General features: G+C 34.6%; 1 protein-coding gene across 12 annotated transcripts in view; it reads left to right on the top strand.

Moving 5' to 3' along the window:
• The window catches only part of MCTP1 (multiple C2 and transmembrane domain containing 1), a 464,000-nt gene that overhangs the window by 279,102 nt on the left and 166,097 nt on the right, over nucleotides 1–18,801 (top strand). For all 12 annotated transcript variants that reach the window (XM_023523311.1, XM_023523308.1, XM_023523343.1 and 9 more), the window contains 2 exons: nucleotides 3,545–3,731; nucleotides 8,439–8,532. In XM_023523311.1, the coding sequence (XP_023379079.1) occupies nucleotides 3,545–3,731; nucleotides 8,439–8,532 (281 nt within the window). The remainder of the gene's footprint in view (nucleotides 1–3,544; nucleotides 3,732–8,438; nucleotides 8,533–18,801) is intronic.

Here is an 18,801-nt window from a genome sequence, read left to right as displayed (position 1 = left end):
TAATGAATATATAAAATATTTGTAACACTGTAATTCTGTCCTATATTTATTTTTTTAAAAAATCCAAATAGTCCTAACATTTGCTTCTGCACCCCAGTAGACTCGCATATACATACATCTAGGGTGCTAATCATGAGATCGTTTTATCTGGTAGGAATATTATTGGTCATGGTTTCAGGCATGGCATATAGAAAGGCAGGGGAGAAAAAAAAGTGATAGAAACTCTGAAGTTTTTCTCCTTGAACTCTTAGGGGGAAATGTCACCAAATGAATGTGACATATTTCTTTCATGTGGCTAAGTAAATACATATAGTTTTTTAAAAGTGTGAAGAACTTCAAGCTTTGATATAGAAGTCAGGAAATGTGGTTTGAGTTCTTGGCATCACTTAATTTCTTTGAGCCTCAATTTCCCCTTTTGTGATTACAGATTATAGTAGCTCTGGAATCTTCAGTTTTAAGTTTGTTTTGATTCTTCTATTGGTTGATTGATTAATGAGTTGGGTTCAGTATAAGTAGTAAGTTTTTAATTTTCCAATATTAAACTAGTAAGGCATATGCAATAATAAAATTATAACACACTGAGTCTGTGGTAGTTCTGAAAATAAGAATATGAAAAACAAAAGCTTAGAAAGGACTGAATTCCCTAAATCTAACAGAGACCTGACACATAAGGTACTTAATTAATACTTAATGAATGAATGAATGAGTGAGTGAGTGAAATGAGTGTTGGAAAGAAATCAAACCCATTTTCTAGGGAGATAATATAGAAGTGGTGGAACAAGCACATTACACGCTAGTTTTGCTCTGTCACTGTCCCCATGGGTAAATTTCGGCCTCTCTGAACCTCTACCTCCTTGTTCATAAGTACTTTAATACTTTCAGAGGACCAACCATATTCCAGGTGCACCTGCTGAGTAATCAGCTGTGTCACTGAAGCACAGGAAACAGTGGCCAGCACAGTAACCTATCACCTAGCATTGTTTCCTAGTGTTCTCTGCCTCAAATTCTTTCTCTCTCATTCTCAGTGCCTGGGATTATACCTCTCAGTAAAGCATCAGCACTTAATCATTGCCTCAAGCTCTGTTTCCTAGGGAAACTGGGCTAAGGCAAAAACCATTGATAAAATTCAACCCCTTTATACATATGCCTAAAATACAAACCTGACGGTGCCTGTCCCCTGGCTCCTCACCACCTGTGAAATATCTTTAACAAGGCAACAGTGCCCTCCACAACCTACCATCAGCTTCTGTGTCACTTGCTGACTCACAGTTACTGCTTACGTTATTCCAGACAGCTTGTAATACTTTTACCATCCATGCTAGGGCTCAACTGTTTCTTTGTGTTTGGACAAGGCAACCCCTCTGCCTGAGATGATGTATCTACCTAAGTTTGCTTGGCTAATTTTTGCCTATTCTCATTGAAATAACCTGCGGTTATCTTTCTCTGTCAATATTCTGAGATGCCTTGAGGGCAGGCATCTAGCACCGAAATCCTTATGCCTATTGGAACCAGGTAGAGAATTAAGTGAAATAGGCCAGTAAGTAATAGACTGTATTGGGGGCTGTAACTAAGTCAGAAGATATTTGCACTGTCTTTAAAATTATTTAAATTCAAAACTTTTTTTTTTTTAACACTACAAGGAAAATCAACAAATCGATGGGCCAGATTTGATCTGAAAGTTGCCAATTTGCAATGCCTGGACCAGATCATCTTTCAAACACCTTCCTCAACTCTAAAGCATTAAATGCAATGACTCTAATATGCATGTGGAGTAGCCCAGCATCTATATGATCAGTGTGAAATGGTAATAAGCATAAAAGGAAATCCTCCAGAAAGCATCGATGTGTTTTGGTGTTTTAAGAGTGATGCAGTGTCATGCAAAAGAACAAGGCAAGGACAGACAGGACTAGGAAATGCATATGATAGAAGTAAGTGAAAGATCCTCTTGGTCCCAAGTTTATCCAACCAATTTTTTATGAAAAGTACTATCTGAATAGTAATCTCTATTCAATTCTCTAGTATTGTACTCTCAATGTAATCCAAAGATTCATTCACAGTCAACAAACTACAGGGTAGACACCGCGTCGGTTGCTGGAAAGAGCTGTAGAAAATCATATTGATGTTTTTCCTTTTTACTAGAGAATGCGTTTGATTGGTTGTTTTTCATTGCTGCATTTTTTTACCCTCAGTTTGTTGACAAGAACTTAATTCCAATTAAAATTAGAATATTAGATAAGGCATTCGATACAGTTTTTTATCTTTTAGAATTTAAGGAGGCAGCATGAGAGTACTTTGAAATAGATGTTGTGTTCACAGAAACAATGAGGCTATTTGATATACATTCTAACTTTAAGAAGATGTTTTCCAGACTGGGCACAAACTGTCATTTTCTACTCAAGAGTTAGCATTTAGCACACACACATTTTTCTGTCATTGACCAGGGCGTTTCTTTTTAATTTCTTGCATCTATATTCCTCTTCCTCCCAACTGTTTCTAGTCCCAGCCATCTCTCATGTCACTTTTGAAAGGTGAAAAGAAAAGGTAAATGTCAGACTTTGGTTCAATTCTTAAAATCACTCGCACTACAGAGATGTTTGAGCCCAACTATTAGTTTTCAGGCCCTTTTCATAGGAGTTTAATTTAAAAGCAAAATAATAAACAATAAGTAGGGTGAAGAAGGAACAAAAATTTAATCTGCTCCTGATAGCTGACCACCCTGTTTACGGTATGTTACCACATTTATTCTTGTCATTTGCCTGTTTCCTGTTTTAAATGTCTTTTATTCATACCTGCCCCCTTACTTTCAGTTTATTGGCCTTGTGGTTATCATAGTATCTTTTTCTTCTAAATCAATTGACATTTTTTATGAAAAAAGTTTGCCAGGTGTTTAGCTCTGAAGAGTGGCATGTCAAGCATGGGCTGCCACCTCTCAGGACAAGTCTGGTATGTAACAATTGAGCTATAATGTTTTCAAGGATTTGTTTTTTATTTAAATTTATGGATGTTCTGTGAATAAATAGGCATGGTTTTAAAAATGAAAAGTTATGGCATCACCAGAGTACATATTCTATTCACTGCTTAATAACATTTATGAATGAGGAAAAAACACCCATTGGTTTAAAAGTGACACAAAAATTTAGACTCTCAGTAGTTTGCCTCTTTAGACAGCTCACAGTAGTCTCTATAAGCACACCACTGACTTAGGGGAATTGGAAGTCCCTGCCGATTTATGGGTAACAATGGGTTAGTAATTGAATCAGATAAGCATATTTTTTTTTTTGTATTTTACAGGAAATAAGCAATTAGACACCAAAATAATCAGGGTCTGAATTTTGGGAAGAAAATCAGCTGAAATGACAGATATATTTTTCCAATGGTCCAAATAATATTTCTGTTGATTTACTTTTCATAGTTTTCATAGCTCTGAGCAGCCTGTACTTCTACTGTTTGATGTGGCAAAAAAAAAAAAAAAGAAAGAAAGAAAGAAAGAAAGGAAGAAAGAAAAAAGAAAAGCCACTTGCTAATTCAAAACATTTGTTTCTAGGTGCCAGGTTGACCTGTCAGCCCTCAGTAGGGAACAGACACACAAGTTGGAATTGCAGCTGGAAGAGGGTGAGGGACACCTGGTGCTTCTGGTCACCCTGACAGCTTCGGCCACAGTCAGTATCTCTGACCTCTCCGTCAACTCCCTGGAGGACCAGAAAGAACGGGAGGAAATATTAAAGAGATATGTACGTATGTAACCCTCCCCCCTCAGGGTCATGTGTGACTAGATGAGGTTGTAAATAATTTACCTGGAGTGACAGAAGTACATCTGAAAAGCTGTCTGACAGATCAATCAGTAGAAGCAGAAAGCTGGGCAAATGCAAATGCAAATGCCATCTGTATCTTTTCCGATGCGCTTGCCTTACCCACTGATGTCTAGACACCTGGTTTCCTTTAGAGCCTCTTCCAGCCACAGCAAGTTCTAGATTCTGAGATTCTCCTCAGTGATTTTATCGTGCAGCAAAATTATCATGCATGAAAACTTTCCATGAAAGAAAGTCGTTTACATGACATTGCTTTAAAATTAATTCATTGACTCTTTGTAATTGCAGTTCATATTTCTTTGTCTTTTTAAGTTTGAAATGGAGTTAATGACACTTACATTCACCAGTAGCTTGGTAACCAGAGCATATTCATAGAAACAATTTTTATTTTTGACTTTAAAAAAGCCTCACTTTATTCCCTAAATTTTTTAAAATTGATTGTGAAATATAATTAAAAAGAAGCCTCTTTACCTTTTGATCAAATGTAGAGTGATGGAGTGGAATAGTGAGTCACTAAAATAAGTACCTTTCTCAATTTTTGCCAAACCAAAATATTCACAAACAAATCTACCTATTTCCCAGCATCCTCACACTATGCATTTCCCACCATGTAGTTTTCTTGAACCAACAGAGAGGGGAGCTCTTACTCCACCATTCTCTCTCAATAGAGGCTCGGAAAAAGTGAATGCCTCAGTACCATGAAGCTAGGGAAAAAGCGCACCCACTTAAAATCACAAAGCTTGTATTGTACGATGCTGCCAGGTGTTTAGAAGGCTCCTCTAGACACTCAGCTATGAAACCAAGCTCTGAGTAACAAAGAACTGCTTAATTTTTTTTTTTTTTTAGATTTTAAATATTCCTATTTGCTGACTGACATCCTTTCAATAACTGAATTTAATAAAGATGTACCTTATCAGGCTGCACAGATAACATAAAGTGCTGGTACTAATGCTCTACAATATTCTTCAAACAGATTAGCAGGATGTGCGCTTCAGCAAATTTATTCTGGCTATCTCCACTGAATCAGCTGTCTGCTAATGCTTGTACAACTCATCCACCAATGGTGTTATCATAAACAGTTTAATAGAGGTGACTTAGCAAGGCTAAATAGTATATATTTTTAAACTACCTAAAAGCCTAAGATATTGTGTGGCATCTTCTAATATATAATTGCAATTATGAAAATTATTTCACATTTTGGTACCTACCAAAACATAGTCTCCTGTTACCAGAAATGAGCCTCATGAATTAGAACAATTTAAAGGAATTAATTAGTATATTAATATAAAAATTACTCTTGGTAATATAATACTGTCTTTCATGAATTAATATTTGATACTATCCCATATGTTAGAATGATACTGCAGGCTAGGTAATTAGAAGTTATTCAACTATTATTGATTCTTTTTTTCTTTTTTCTGGATCGGCTTCCTTTCCCTAGCCATTTTCACTTAGAATTTGAATATTTGTTTCCATACCTTTTTTCAAAATATTAGTTATTATTTCAATAAAATGTAAAATATTATGTGAATGTCCCAGCTAATTCTCAGATTATATTTTGCTCAATATATTTAAAAATGAACCATATTTAAGTATACTTTTTTATTAGCCCTGAATTTTAAGCATAGGCCTGTATCTCCCTCTACAGACAAACTTGCTAAGAAGCTACTGTAGGCAATATTTCACACGTGTTATAATTACTCATAGCAATACAAGGACAAAGACCTATATTTTAAGGCTTCAGTGTATTTACTTTTTATTATATAGATTATGAAATAATTGCTGTATCATGTCTGAAATCTCACTTGTTTTGCAGGAACACATAAAGGAGGTTATTTGGAAAATTATTTATATATGTTTACCTGTGAGAACATGTGTATTTTTTAAAGGTTAGGTTAAACTTAAGAATTTGGTGAGGAAAGTGAATGAGTTGCCCCGCTCTCAGGGAAAGAGGCCTGAAAAGGCTCTCCATTGCTGCCGTTCAGCTGTTCATTGCGAAGCATTGAAGCCCCACAAATTAAACAGACATTACTGTGTGAGCCATTATTTGATCACCACATTCTGAAAAGATGGCTAATTCCATTTTTCTTTTTTTTTCTTCTCTTGTGGGGAGGAAAGCAGGGAAGGTCAATAGGGGGCGGGTAGTAATGGGTAGTAGACCAAGAGCGATTGTATGACCTTTTCAGAACGGGTATGGTGAACCTCTGCTCCCCCTTGTCACAGTTTAAAAACCAGAGGAGCTAGTTTAGAGAAGAAGTTGTTAGCATTCCATTTTTATTATGACATTTCACAGTCATCTGATTTAATGTCCCTTGACCGGATTGTCCACCGTGAGACGATGGGCTTGAAATGTTATTTAGAGCATTGATAAAAGGTGAGCGGTTCTAAGATGACAGCGAGTCATAAGGCTGGTGGTGTGACATTAATTTTCTCCATAACAGAGATGGAATAAGACGTCATGGTGACAAGCTGTCAATCAGCTCTGGCCCCTCAGAGCATCTCGGTGCCATCGGATGGGGTATTGCCTCTCCTGTAATAGAGCTGAACTGAGATGCTCTCCCTGACAGCTGCTGCAGCCATAGAGAAAATATATTATACAGCCTTTCATTAAAAAAAATAAAGAGGACTCCTCTCCAGAGCATTTCAATCTTTTCCCATCTATTGAGGGCTGAAAGGATTCACAGCAAATCATAGATTCCTCTGCTATGGAAATTTCTGGCTTCAGAAGCCACCCAGGTTTTGAAGCCTTCTAAAATAACCATAAATAACAAGGTGGGAATGCCTCTTGATGAAGAATTACTTAAAGTTGTATATCTTTTAACCGATATAAGTTTCTTGCTTTTTGGGAATTCTTATAATTGATGTGTCACTGGCTTAAACAGTTGAAGTTCACAATAAATGACTGAGTGTCAGCTGATTCGAGGAAATGAAACCTTCAAACAATAATTACCCCTCCAAATAGGAAGCAGAACACCAAGGCTGAAGCACCGGAAGCTATATTTCTGTGCAGTGAGTTAGCAATATGAAATGATTCTCAGACATGAGGACTGATGATATTTGTTTTTGCCACAATGAAACTTGGTCTATATTGCTCTTGAAAATTAAAGGACAGAACCCTTTTCAGAAAACTCCTCTCTGTCATTAGAATAGGAGACTTACCTGGTTTATAGCACTCAGAAAGCTCTGCGATATGAAGCTTCCCACACCTGATCATTAGGGAGTCAACATGCCTACAAACCTCTGAATTCTAATACTGCTGTCTAAAGTTCTCGCTGTTAAACCCTTAATTTACAGGAATTTAGATGGAGAGAGAAGTGCATTTTTGCTGAATCCTATTATCTGGATAGTTTAAACAGATTTTTGGTGATAAACAACTGTTTAAAAACAATAAAAGATTAAGAGCTAATCCTTGCTCTAAACACTTTTTTTTAAAGTTAGGTTATGAGATTACACATATATCTGCATTTCTTCCTCTCAATATACCAAGGTCATAGCTTCAGTGTAAACAATGACTAGTCTTATGGGACGGATAAAGTTAATATCGCCATAAGCTTTTGCTCCTCAGTATTCTCACATGCTTAATAATACAAGGATGGGGATGTTCTTTAATAATATTTTAATAGATAACTTTATTATGCAGAAGCACGTTATGCTCCGTGGTGTTAAAGCATTTTGCAGATTATGATAAAGAAGTACTTTTGATTTACTGAGTAGAAATGCTGATCTTGTCATAAGAAAAATGCTATGATTTATAAATTAAAAAATGGATAAAGTTCTATGGGTTCATTTTACTCTGTAAGTATTTGCGCCCATTAATTGGAGCTTTGAATTATTGTATTGGTATCTCTCTTTTAATTCCTTCCAGTACTACATTATTAAAACACTACCATTTGGATCTGATTTTGTTTATCAAAATTTCTCTACTTCTACTTCTATACATACTACAATGGTAAATAAAATTACAAATTTAGGAAAAATTTGTAATTTTAGGAAAAATTACTCATCACTTTTGAATTTATTTTTAATGATCAATTTGATTTATTTTAGAAGATATTATGTCTTTTATCTAAAAGGTTTCTAGAACTACATAAGTATTTTAAATATAGAAAAGTCTTAATAATGTAACTTTTATCTAGCACATGCAATTTCCAATGCTCACCAAGAGAAAATAGTAGAAAAAAATAATTAACGTTGACTTTCCCAAAGTCTGAAGAATTATATAAGCAACAACTTACATTTTAATGTTAAGAATCATGAGTCTCCAAGCCATCATACTCGTAGATGAAAGCTTTCTTGCAGTGCTTTGTAAAGGCGATTGAAGGAAAAAAGCAGACATTCTATTCACCACCTACTGATAATTATTTATGGGATTTGTGGTATTTTTTTATTCTTTCAAAAAAATCTACTTACATAGCAATGATTATCTACATAAATTGTGTGTGTGTGTGTGTGTGTGTGTGTACACATTCATGATGGTGGAAGGATAATCTGTATTGAAGAAACACAAATATCCTTTGAATCACTTAAACAGCATCCTGAGATCAACCATAAAAACTTAGTGTTTTTCAGCACACTCTTAAAGACCCTTTAGGACCTTTCTTTTCTAATACTGATGTTTGGGTCTTTTAGAGCCCATTGCGGATATTTCACAACCTGAAAGATGTAGGATTTCTCCAGGTGAAAGTAATCAGAGCAGAAGGATTAATGGCTGCCGATGTCACAGGTAAGTAATGATACAATAACCATCTGTCTTTCTATCTATCTAGATATATTGATATATCAAACAGCATGCAAGATACACACCATTTAATGACTGAACTCTTCATTTCACCTGACTAAATTATCAAAGTAAATTATATAAATATAAGTTTCATGGTTGATCTTACAGAGATTTGCCAATTATCCAATTTTTATATTGTTACTGCTTTTTTTTTAAAAAAAAGAAGGGTACTATATTAAAAATAAATAATAAAAAATAAAATAACTTGAATTGTTGCCTTCTCCAAGGTTCAGTCAACATAATGGGAATTTTTCTTTTTGGTTTTGTCATTTGGGCATTTTGGAGTAATGCTGTATCTTCTCAAATGGAATCAGTTGCTCTCAGGTGGTATCATAGCTTCAACACTTATAATTCACACATGCATGTAATCTGTTGCATAGTTCATTGAAAAGTTTAGATGCACAATACTCAAATACTTGGTATGAACTCTTGGCATTTGGGTTGCTGATCCAGTTCCTTAGTTTTTCAAATTCCTTAGCACATCCCAGAGGTAATTTTAGATCCAAATTAAGCATGCACGTTGTTCTAAATTTTTTTAAAAAAGAAATAGGCCTGTAAAAATGCCAAAATTAGTCTTACCTCTTTAACCTTTTTGATTTGGGTATCACTGTTTCTATAACATGTTAATTAATTGGCTAATGGTAATTATTTCATCAATTTCCAGAATTAAATCATTGTTTTAAATTTGTAACTATGTGACCATTCACTTATTGTTTAATTCCATTGCATTTGGGGGATGTTTTCACCATTTCTTAAATTGTCCATCTCAAGATCCATAACAGGACTGACCTGACCAATATGTGCAAATTTCACTGTTTCTAAAGAAAAGTGTCCATGTATTATTTGTGGAAATGTGCTTATCATTGTGAGTGCTTAGCAAGTTGACCCTAAAAAGTTAGCTGACTTATTTGAAGAGAACAAGTGTACTTTTCCTCACGTAAGGGCTTGCAAATCCATTTTGTGATCACTGGTACCCTTTTTTAATTCATCCAGTCAAAACCAAATTAAAAGGTCACATGCCTTAAAATCAAAATAGCAGATGGCTGCTCCAATATAGCAATATTTTTAAAATTTTAATATTTGCATAGTATCAAGTGACTATTGTGTGACAAAAATGAATATTGAGACTTGACGGTTTCTTTAAGGAGGTAATTATCAACTCATTTATAACCAAGAGTATAATAAATATCAAGTATTCTTTCAAAATAGGTATACTTGAAGATAGTGGGAGAGAAGGTAGTTTGTAATCTTTCAGGATATATGCTGACTTGGCTCCTTGTACTAAACAATTAGTGAATGTTAAGTTTATTATTCATTTTCTTTTTTATTTCTGGGGCGGTTATAATCAGATTAATCTTGACACAACAATTTATTATTATTATGCTGCATATGTTATTAGAACCTATAGTCAACAGTAAATGATTAACCACTTTTCATTGTTGTTCACTTTGGACATTAACTTGAGGTCTGGAGTATCTATAAAATTGATAGATACTATCAGAGACTACACCTATCCTGTCATTCCTAGCAGCAGGTAGAATTCACGTCAGTGACATTCACTCTTGGGAGACACCTCCACTTTTCTTCAGAATTTCCTGTAAGAGAAGGGAGCGCCCAGTGTTAAACTGAAAACATCTGAAGAAAGGGACAAAAGCCTAAAATAATCAGTATCTCATGGGGCACTTAAGTGCTCAGAAGTATCACTGGACATTTATAGTGGGCACAATTATTTCTTATAGAAAAATTCAAGTCCTATTTACTTCAGAAGCTTGGATACCTGTCCATTACACAAGTTGAATGTTATTATATAAGTTTGTTTCTTGGAGAGAAGCTATTATTACTTTTAAAACCGCATGAATATGCAAACTATATTAACCTAGTTGGCCTATATGCCACTGTGGAAGTTAAAGTACATGTTCTTTTAAAGCTGAAGAAAACAGATATATTTCTTTCCAATGGTTGTAATTTCTTAATATGTAAATTAATGTGAATAACAATAGCCTTTTCCCTAGGGATTCAATGAGACGTAATTTCGATCTGATGAAATGAACTTTAGTTCAGGGAATACTAAATAGCAGATTCTCCATTCTTTCTTTCTAGGTTTAGGGATGTAAATCTGGTGCTTCCTCATTCCACGCTGACCTTATAATCTAATATGCTCTGAACTGATCAAGAGAGATGTTGAACTATTCAGGGGCAAGAGGATAATTCAGTCTTTGGCCTTGCTCACTCTTGGACCTTTTGTGGTCTTCATGACATTCGTGATAGTGGCAGAAAATGATGAGTATATATTTAAGTCAGCAATATCTGAATATACTACCAATTTTTAAAATAATTTTTACTTCTGAAAACATAAATATTTATATGTATACTGACCCTTCCTGGTCTTTATCATTAAATTTGGGGCACAAATAAGCTCTTTGTATACTTTATCTCTTACTCGTTCAAAGAAATACTTTTAAAATATGTTGTACATCTTAGAGATAATCACAGTCAGACTCTACAAGATATTCAGCAACAATTTGGTGGGGGAAAGGTAATTGAGTCGATGATGCTGTCATCAATCTTCAAATTAGCATCCATTTAGAAGTATTGTGGGTGGAGAGGAGAGACTTTAAATCACCGATAACTCTCTGTGTTAAGTGAAGAATATTTTCCCACCTGATATAAATGATACTATAAGATGCTTGGTCGGCTTCAGAATGCTTTTTTTCTATACAAGCCTAAGAAGATAAACTTATTTTTGACCAACTTTGCTCTATTTTTTAAATATTTTTAATGATCAGAACATAAAGTTAAATTTCCATAGTTTAAGCAAATAATTTTAAATTATAGTATTTCATCATTTAAACATGAACACAGGAAAAAGAGATTCTGTAATCTTTTAAGTAGCCATCAATCTTACTGCAGTTACAAAGAAATTTTTCCTTTCAAAATGTAAAATTTTTCTTTTGTTACAACACATTCATTGAGAAACATTGTGATACTGTATTAACTCTGTGTGAATAAAGAGCAATTGAGACTCTCTTTGAATGAGTGAGTATAAAGCACAAATTACTTTTTAATGAAACCCTCAATTCTTTCCCTTTCTACAAAAAGCCTATAGGCTTGTTCAGCTGAACACTACTACAGTAGGTCACTTCAGTTAAGCCCCTAATAAACTGTTGATAGTTGAGGGTAGTTTTTTCTTCAGTTTCAATAGCCCAGTGTTGGACAGTGCACTTCAAATCATTAAGGTTAATACAGATTTTAAAAAGAGATTAACTCGGTGGTTAAGGCCTCAATTTACAACTCCCACACATACACATGCATTGAGCAAAGCACAAGAGTGGATTGAAATTTCAGTCAAATTGTGGGGAGCCTTTCACAGCCTGAGAAACTGGCACTCTAGTTTTCAAAATTGGCCAGCAAAATTCTTCATGAGGGAAAAAGCTTGATTAACTGAAAAATACTGTGCAGTACAACTTACTTACCTTTCAACTAACCAGTGAAAAGGTTAATGTCTCTATGCCATCAAAGACTGTCTGGCCCTGTGTTCACTGGGGAAGATTCTCTCTACCGCTAAACCAAGTGATTCTAAAACTGGATAGATTGTGAGAAGAGAAAGAACAATGGAGGCAAAATTTTTATTTTTTATTTTTTTGGTGGTAGGAAACAGTTCATGTTGAGATTTGTCTTCCCTAGCTTCTAATTATTCTTTTCCTTAGACAGGGCCAAATTTCTGCTTCAGCAGAACATTTAAAGTCTTCCGTACTGAGCGAGGCTTTCTTTGCAGAGTACTTAGACCTGGCCTATTGGTTCTTTCAAGTTCTAAGAGAAGAGAAAAGAGTTCTTCTCCTTAGCCCCTCCCCTACATTTTCCAGAGTAGGTTTTTTTTTTTTTTTTTTTTTTTTTTGAGCTCCCAAGGAAGAGGTCACAGCCTCCCCAGAGATACCAGCCACTCAGTTTCTGAAACAGTGATATGGGAGCACTTGAAACCCTTTCAAAAGATGCCCTACCTTTTTCACTGTGTTAAAAGTTACACTAACGTGAAACTTCTGCACCCCAGGTGAATTGATATCTCAAATTGATACATCATCTCAGGAAACAAAAGAGGGAGAGAAAAAGGAAGAGAGGGGAATTTTGCAATTAACATAATCTGTCACCAAAATAGTCCCATTTAAATGAGCACATCTTTTTCTAAAGCAAGGCTCTGCATATAGATTTGTGACTCACCATTCCCATAGTCTGGAAACCTGCTAGTTATTAAGAGAGATGTTTACTACCCCTTTATTTGCAGAGATTTTTCTCATGTTTTTCTTTAGGAAAACTGTCTTTATTGTCAGAAAATATTTAAGTAACAAAACAGCAGAAAAAGGCATGCTGCAGTTTTTTTTTTTTTTTTTATCAGCTTCCTTGAGAGTCTTATTATCTTAAGAAATAACAGTTAGTAGTTCAGATTCATTAGCAGAGCTAAATTTAAGCCCCATTTGACAAGCTGCCTAGAAAACATTTTGTTTTGCTGTCTGTGGGCTTTAATTAAGATGTGTTCAATTTCAGTCCTCTCAGTCTAGCCTCCCCCCTCCAACTTGCTGTGTCACAGACCGGCGATCAGACACTTTTAGATGGTCCGGCCCATGACTTTGACCTTCTATGCAGTCCGGCGTTCCCTGGGGAACCGTTCAACTCATGAGGTCTGATTTCACACTTCCAGGATGCCTCAGCTCTCTTAACAATGACAGGGAGACAAAGCCCTTTAGAGCAGGCCGCATGGGGACTTGTTTAAATTGGAAACCAGAGAGGAGTCAAGGAACAAGGTTATGGGCTACAGAATAGTGCTTTTAATAAAGAGCTCACAGCTCTGGCTCAGCTCAAAGAGGTCTACCTCTGTACAATTAATTGAGCCATTTATCTGGAGCATCTTAGGCCTCTACTTTCTCACAGAGTTGCGTGGTAAATATCAGCTAAGAAGCAAATGAGATATGCATGAAATGAATTTTAACACTTTGATTACTATGCCTCCAGTCTTCATTAAAAGTAAATTTATTTGTATTTCTGACCTCATTATCAGTAGGCTGCCTGCATTTTTATTGGTTCCTGTGATTTCCAGCTTGAGTGTGTCATGAAAGTATATTTTATACCGAGATTTGGATTTATTATTCTTGGTATTTTCCCTGAATATTATGGGTCTATTCAGAGAAAGAAAATGAAAAGGTAGCTGTATAGAAAAAGGTGAGTCCGTTCTTTGAAAGTTTTATATACAGTTGGAAGAAGCCAAGCACATATACATAACATATATAAGATATTGTCCTTTAAAAAAATAACTTTTTGTGAGTTTCTGAAACAAATTGCATAAGATATATGCAATTATTGCTTGAGTGGCCCTTAGAACACAATAGGTCTACTGGAAGAAGTAGCTATGTTGCTTCTTTTGTGGAATTGTAGGAATTTCAATTTTTAATAGCTCGTGCCTTGAATTGCCAGCATCACATTCAATAACATTGATTATGTCTGATAACTGCAACCTTAGATTTTATGATTATAATTTTAAAAACTGTGTTGGAAGAAGAGAGAATGTGTATCCTGTAAACTCTACATAGGTCCATTGAAAGTATTATAATATATAAAATATAGTGGACATCCTTCATATTTATAACTTATCAAGGCTAAAATCATTTACCAAATAAAAGAGGTTATGTGTGGATGTCACTTAATTTTTTAACTTTTACTATTTTAAAATCTTAAAATTACATCGCTCAAAGCAAAAAACCTATCTTAACACAAATACATTGAAAGATTTCCAAAGTATGCTTTATTTCCATTATATAACCTAACATTATCCCTATTTGCTTTTTAATAAATTAAGCTTGTTGAAGACTATTAAGCAGATAGTATACTTTGAGAAGTAATTTCATCTAATTTATAATGCATCAAAAATATCCAACACCTGACATTCTTATCATTATGATATACCTAATTTAGAAAACAATATTATATACATACACGTTAAATGGTTTAATACTATATAAATCTTTTTCTTAAAAATGGCTAAACAAAGGCATCACACAGAAAGAATGCAAATAATTGATTTTCATCTTTTATATCACCATATCTCACAGACATATAAAAGTTGCTTCCTTTTAGTAATCGCATTTAAAAAAAATCATATTCTAATTATAGAAATGCAAAAGTATTCTTCTAAAACTAAACAATTGATATCAAATATTTGTGAAAAGGAGAATTAAAATGATAATTTAACACAAAGACTGGTGAGGCCTGAGTCTGAACTAGTGTTTAACAGGGAATTACAGAAATCATGTGTGATTCATATGCAGGTCACATGGTTAGAAGATACTGCTCTGGAAGAATAGGTGGGATGACAAAAGAGATTAATAATTGGGTTTGATATGCTCTAGAGGTGAAGGACTATGGGCTGAGAAAGTGGTGGACCCACTATCAATGGGAAATGAGGAGAAGAGAAATACTGTAAAATAATTAATTGAGTTCTGTGGAACTAAGATTACAAAATGATCCTTTGAGTAAAGAAATAGAGAATTGCTGATTTGGCTTGGAGGGCTAGATCCAGGATTTCATTCAGTGCTTTAAGAAATGCTTTCAGATGCTAGAATCATTTTTTAAAATTAAATTATTACTTATATTTTGTTGCATTATAACGTATTTGTATAAATAAGCAGTGTGTCTACCAGAACGATGGATTTGGGAAATGCTGCAGAGAGGATCTGAAAAAAATTCTTACTACAGGAATATTTGGGTTATATGATAATGTAGTTAAACACATAAATGACTAAATGGTCAAGCCCAAAGAATGATTATATTAAAAGATTGATGTCAGTGGGGATGCCAAGTAGAGGAATACAGCGACCTGTCCTTGGTCTAACCTGTTCAACCTATTTACCAATGACTTTAAGGAGATAATTGACTGCCTCCTTATCAGACTTGCTAAGAGGAATAGTTAATTCATTTTCTATGAGACCAATCTATATGTATATAAAACATATACATGTGTTGTGTGTTTGCATGTGCGTGTATAAATTGTATAATAGGCTTAGTTCAGACTGAAGTAAATAAGCTAAGTTAAACAAGATAAGCATGGAAAAATATAAATCAAAGCCTTACCTTGGTACAAAACAGTAATGTCTTGCTTTAACAGTAGGTATTATAGAAAAAATTTTAGAGTTTGAATTGCGTTTAAATTTCATAAGAGTGAATTATGCATACATCAATTTTGTAACATTGAATAAAAGAGAAGTGTTAAGAATGATATTTTCTTCTGGACTCATCAGACACACAGGGGTACGAATTCAGTTTTGGAAGCTATTCTTTAAAGAAGGAAATTGACAAACTAACCAGAATAATTTCTCATTTGGGATATCTGGTGTTTAAAATCAAGTCAATAAAGAATAGCTCAAGGAAAGTGATGATGATAATAATGATGATGATGATGATGATGATGATGATGATGATGATGATGAAGATGATGATGAAGAAGAAAATGATAACTAACATTTATTGAGTCCTTATCACATGTCAGACACTACCCAAGCTTGTTAAAATCATTATTACGATTAATCTCCCAACAACCTAATCCTGTTATCCCCACTTTACAAATTAGAAAACTGAGGTGTGGAGAGGTTAAGTAACTTGTCTACATCAGGATGTTGGGAAGATGCTGTGACAATTGCTTATGCTGTTCCTGCTTGCAGTCTACAGCAGCAAAATGGACTCCACACACTCTCAGTTAACTGAGTTCTGATGTCAAATCTTAGGCAAGTATATCTGATTGGTACAACCTAAATTATATCTGCAAACCCAGCTGCAAGAAAGAGTACAAATGTCACTTTGACCTTTGTGGCCTCTCTAGTTCAGGAAGAAACCCTAGAAGGGAGTTAGAATAGATGCTCAGCAAGCCCTCCACTCTATCTAGTACAAGAGGGCAGGTAACGAACATTAATGAGATACTCTCTAAGTGGCAGATTCTGTGCCCCTACTTTATACCCTCTAATTCATTTAAACTTAAAAATTACTGCAGTGGGCAAGTCATAAAATAGATAAAAGCTATAGAGACATAGTTTTGTGCACAATGAAGGGAGACATTTCTCAAAAATTATAATTGCCAAAAAATTGATGAGAATATTTCTGTGGAGGTGGTGATTTCCCCATCACTGGAGCTGCTGAAGCCTAGCCGTCTGACTACTTGGTTTCAGAGATTTAAGCCCTAGACGAGCTTTTGAACTTGACCTTTAAAGGCTTCTCTTCCAGCCTCAGAATCTGAGATCTTGCAGTAGATGCCAAGATGAATAACAGACTCCTGAATGAGTAGATATTTTGTAGAAGAGAAATAAAAAGACAAAGGTATCATTCTAAAGACAAAGTCTTGACAGATGGCAATTTTCAGTTTTATGGCCTAGAAATATAAAAATGGTTTAATCACTTGATGCAGTACTTAATTTTTTAAGTCTAAAGAATTTATTCCACTGCAAAAGATCTCTCCAGTTAGCTCAGTTACAGGGAAGATGGTCTGAAACCTCATGCTTTTCTGTGAAGCATCTGACTGAATATATATTTACTGTAAGTCCTAAAGTATCTATCTACAAGAGCTTGCAAAAACAAAGGAGCTTATAATATATTGTTAAACTCATTTTAGACCAAACAACTTCTGTATCCCTAATCTTATAACAAGTCAGTTGCATATCATTTCTATATTAAATATTAATTGAAAATATTTAAACATTTTTACCATAATTTATCTAGACTCTTAAAAGCTTTTCTTCCTTTTCTAGTTTTTTATCTGTTTCATTTTATTTCTCATTCTTCTGTCATAAATTTCAAGTTTCCCAGCATATACCAAGATGGTTCAATACCAGGACTCAAGAATACATCTAATTATACACAATACTGTAAATATTCTTTTACACCTAGTTCTAGATCCCAGGAGAAATAAACTCATATTTACATTAAGCTTTGTTTTCATTGCTCTTTGTCATGGTTCTCAAAGTGTGGCCCAGGAACCTCTGGGGATCCCCAAGACCCTTTCAAGTTTCTATGAAGTCACAACTACTTCTATAATAATACTAAGATGGTATTTGCTTTCTTTCACTCTTATTCTTTCATAAGTGTACAATGGAATTTTTTGAAGGCTACATAATATTTAATTGCTTTGATGTTAACATGTCATGAATTTATTATTTTTGAATGAATAATTAGTAGTTTTACATATTTTCATTTTCAATTTCTAAAATGGTAAATTTTGATAGATATAACCTAAACAAAAGCCTTTTGAGATTCTCGATAGTTTTTAAGTGTTCCTAAGACCAAAATGAGTAAGAACTGTTATTATAGGGCAGTGATTCTCAGTTGGGGGAGGGCAGTATTGCCCTACTGGGCATTTTAGAGATTTGTGGGGAAATTTAATTATCACAATGATTAGGGAGTCCTACTGCTTTTGATGATAGGGGGTTAGGGATGCTAAATGTCTTACAAAGCATTAGTCTCAAATCGTGAAAATTGTCCCATGTCTTACATGACTAAATATGGAAACTGAAATAGTTTTAAATTCTGTTTCATGATTATCTGAGCCTAGATTGCTTCCTAAAATACATATTACTTAAGCGTTGCAAATGGCTGCCATTTTACACCCTAAACACCAAAGACTTTTAGGATCTCCTCCAAGGCAGTTCATGGGCGTGTTCCCCATTACTTCTCTGGCGTGTTCTCCTGCCCCTCCCATTGCTCCCTGGGCCCCATTATCAGGGACCCTGAGCACACCAGGCTTTGGTCTAGCTCTTCCCTCTGCCTAGAACATTTTTCTTCAGATATGCATTTGATTACTCTTTCATTTCCTTTAGTTCTGTGCTCAGACCTCACGTTTTAATTAAGGCCTACTCCAACAACTCTAATTAAATTTAGAAACTGTGCCTCTCCTTCACACTCTTCAAACCCCTTATCCTGTTCTATTTTTTTCTGTTTCTTATTAACATATATCACTCTCTAACATACAATATAATCTACTTATTATTTATATCTAATATTTATTCTCTTTCTCTTCCCTACCTACTGTTAGTAAGCTCCAAGAAATTGAGGCCTTTCCTTTTCCATTCATATGGCCTGGCACATAGTAGACTCTCAATAAATATTTGTTAAATAAATCAACATATGGTTTTTATTATAAATAACTTTTTATTTAGTCTTCCTTTATAATAGCATTAAGGCATT

The sequence above is a fragment of the Pteropus vampyrus genome, unplaced genomic scaffold (assembly GCF_000151845.1).
Source record: "Pteropus vampyrus isolate Shadow unplaced genomic scaffold, Pvam_2.0 Scaffold11, whole genome shotgun sequence".
NCBI lineage: Eukaryota > Metazoa > Chordata > Mammalia > Chiroptera > Pteropodidae > Pteropus > Pteropus vampyrus.
The sequence above is the reverse complement of the archived record's forward strand: the minus strand, read 5'-3'. Positions and strand labels throughout refer to the sequence as shown.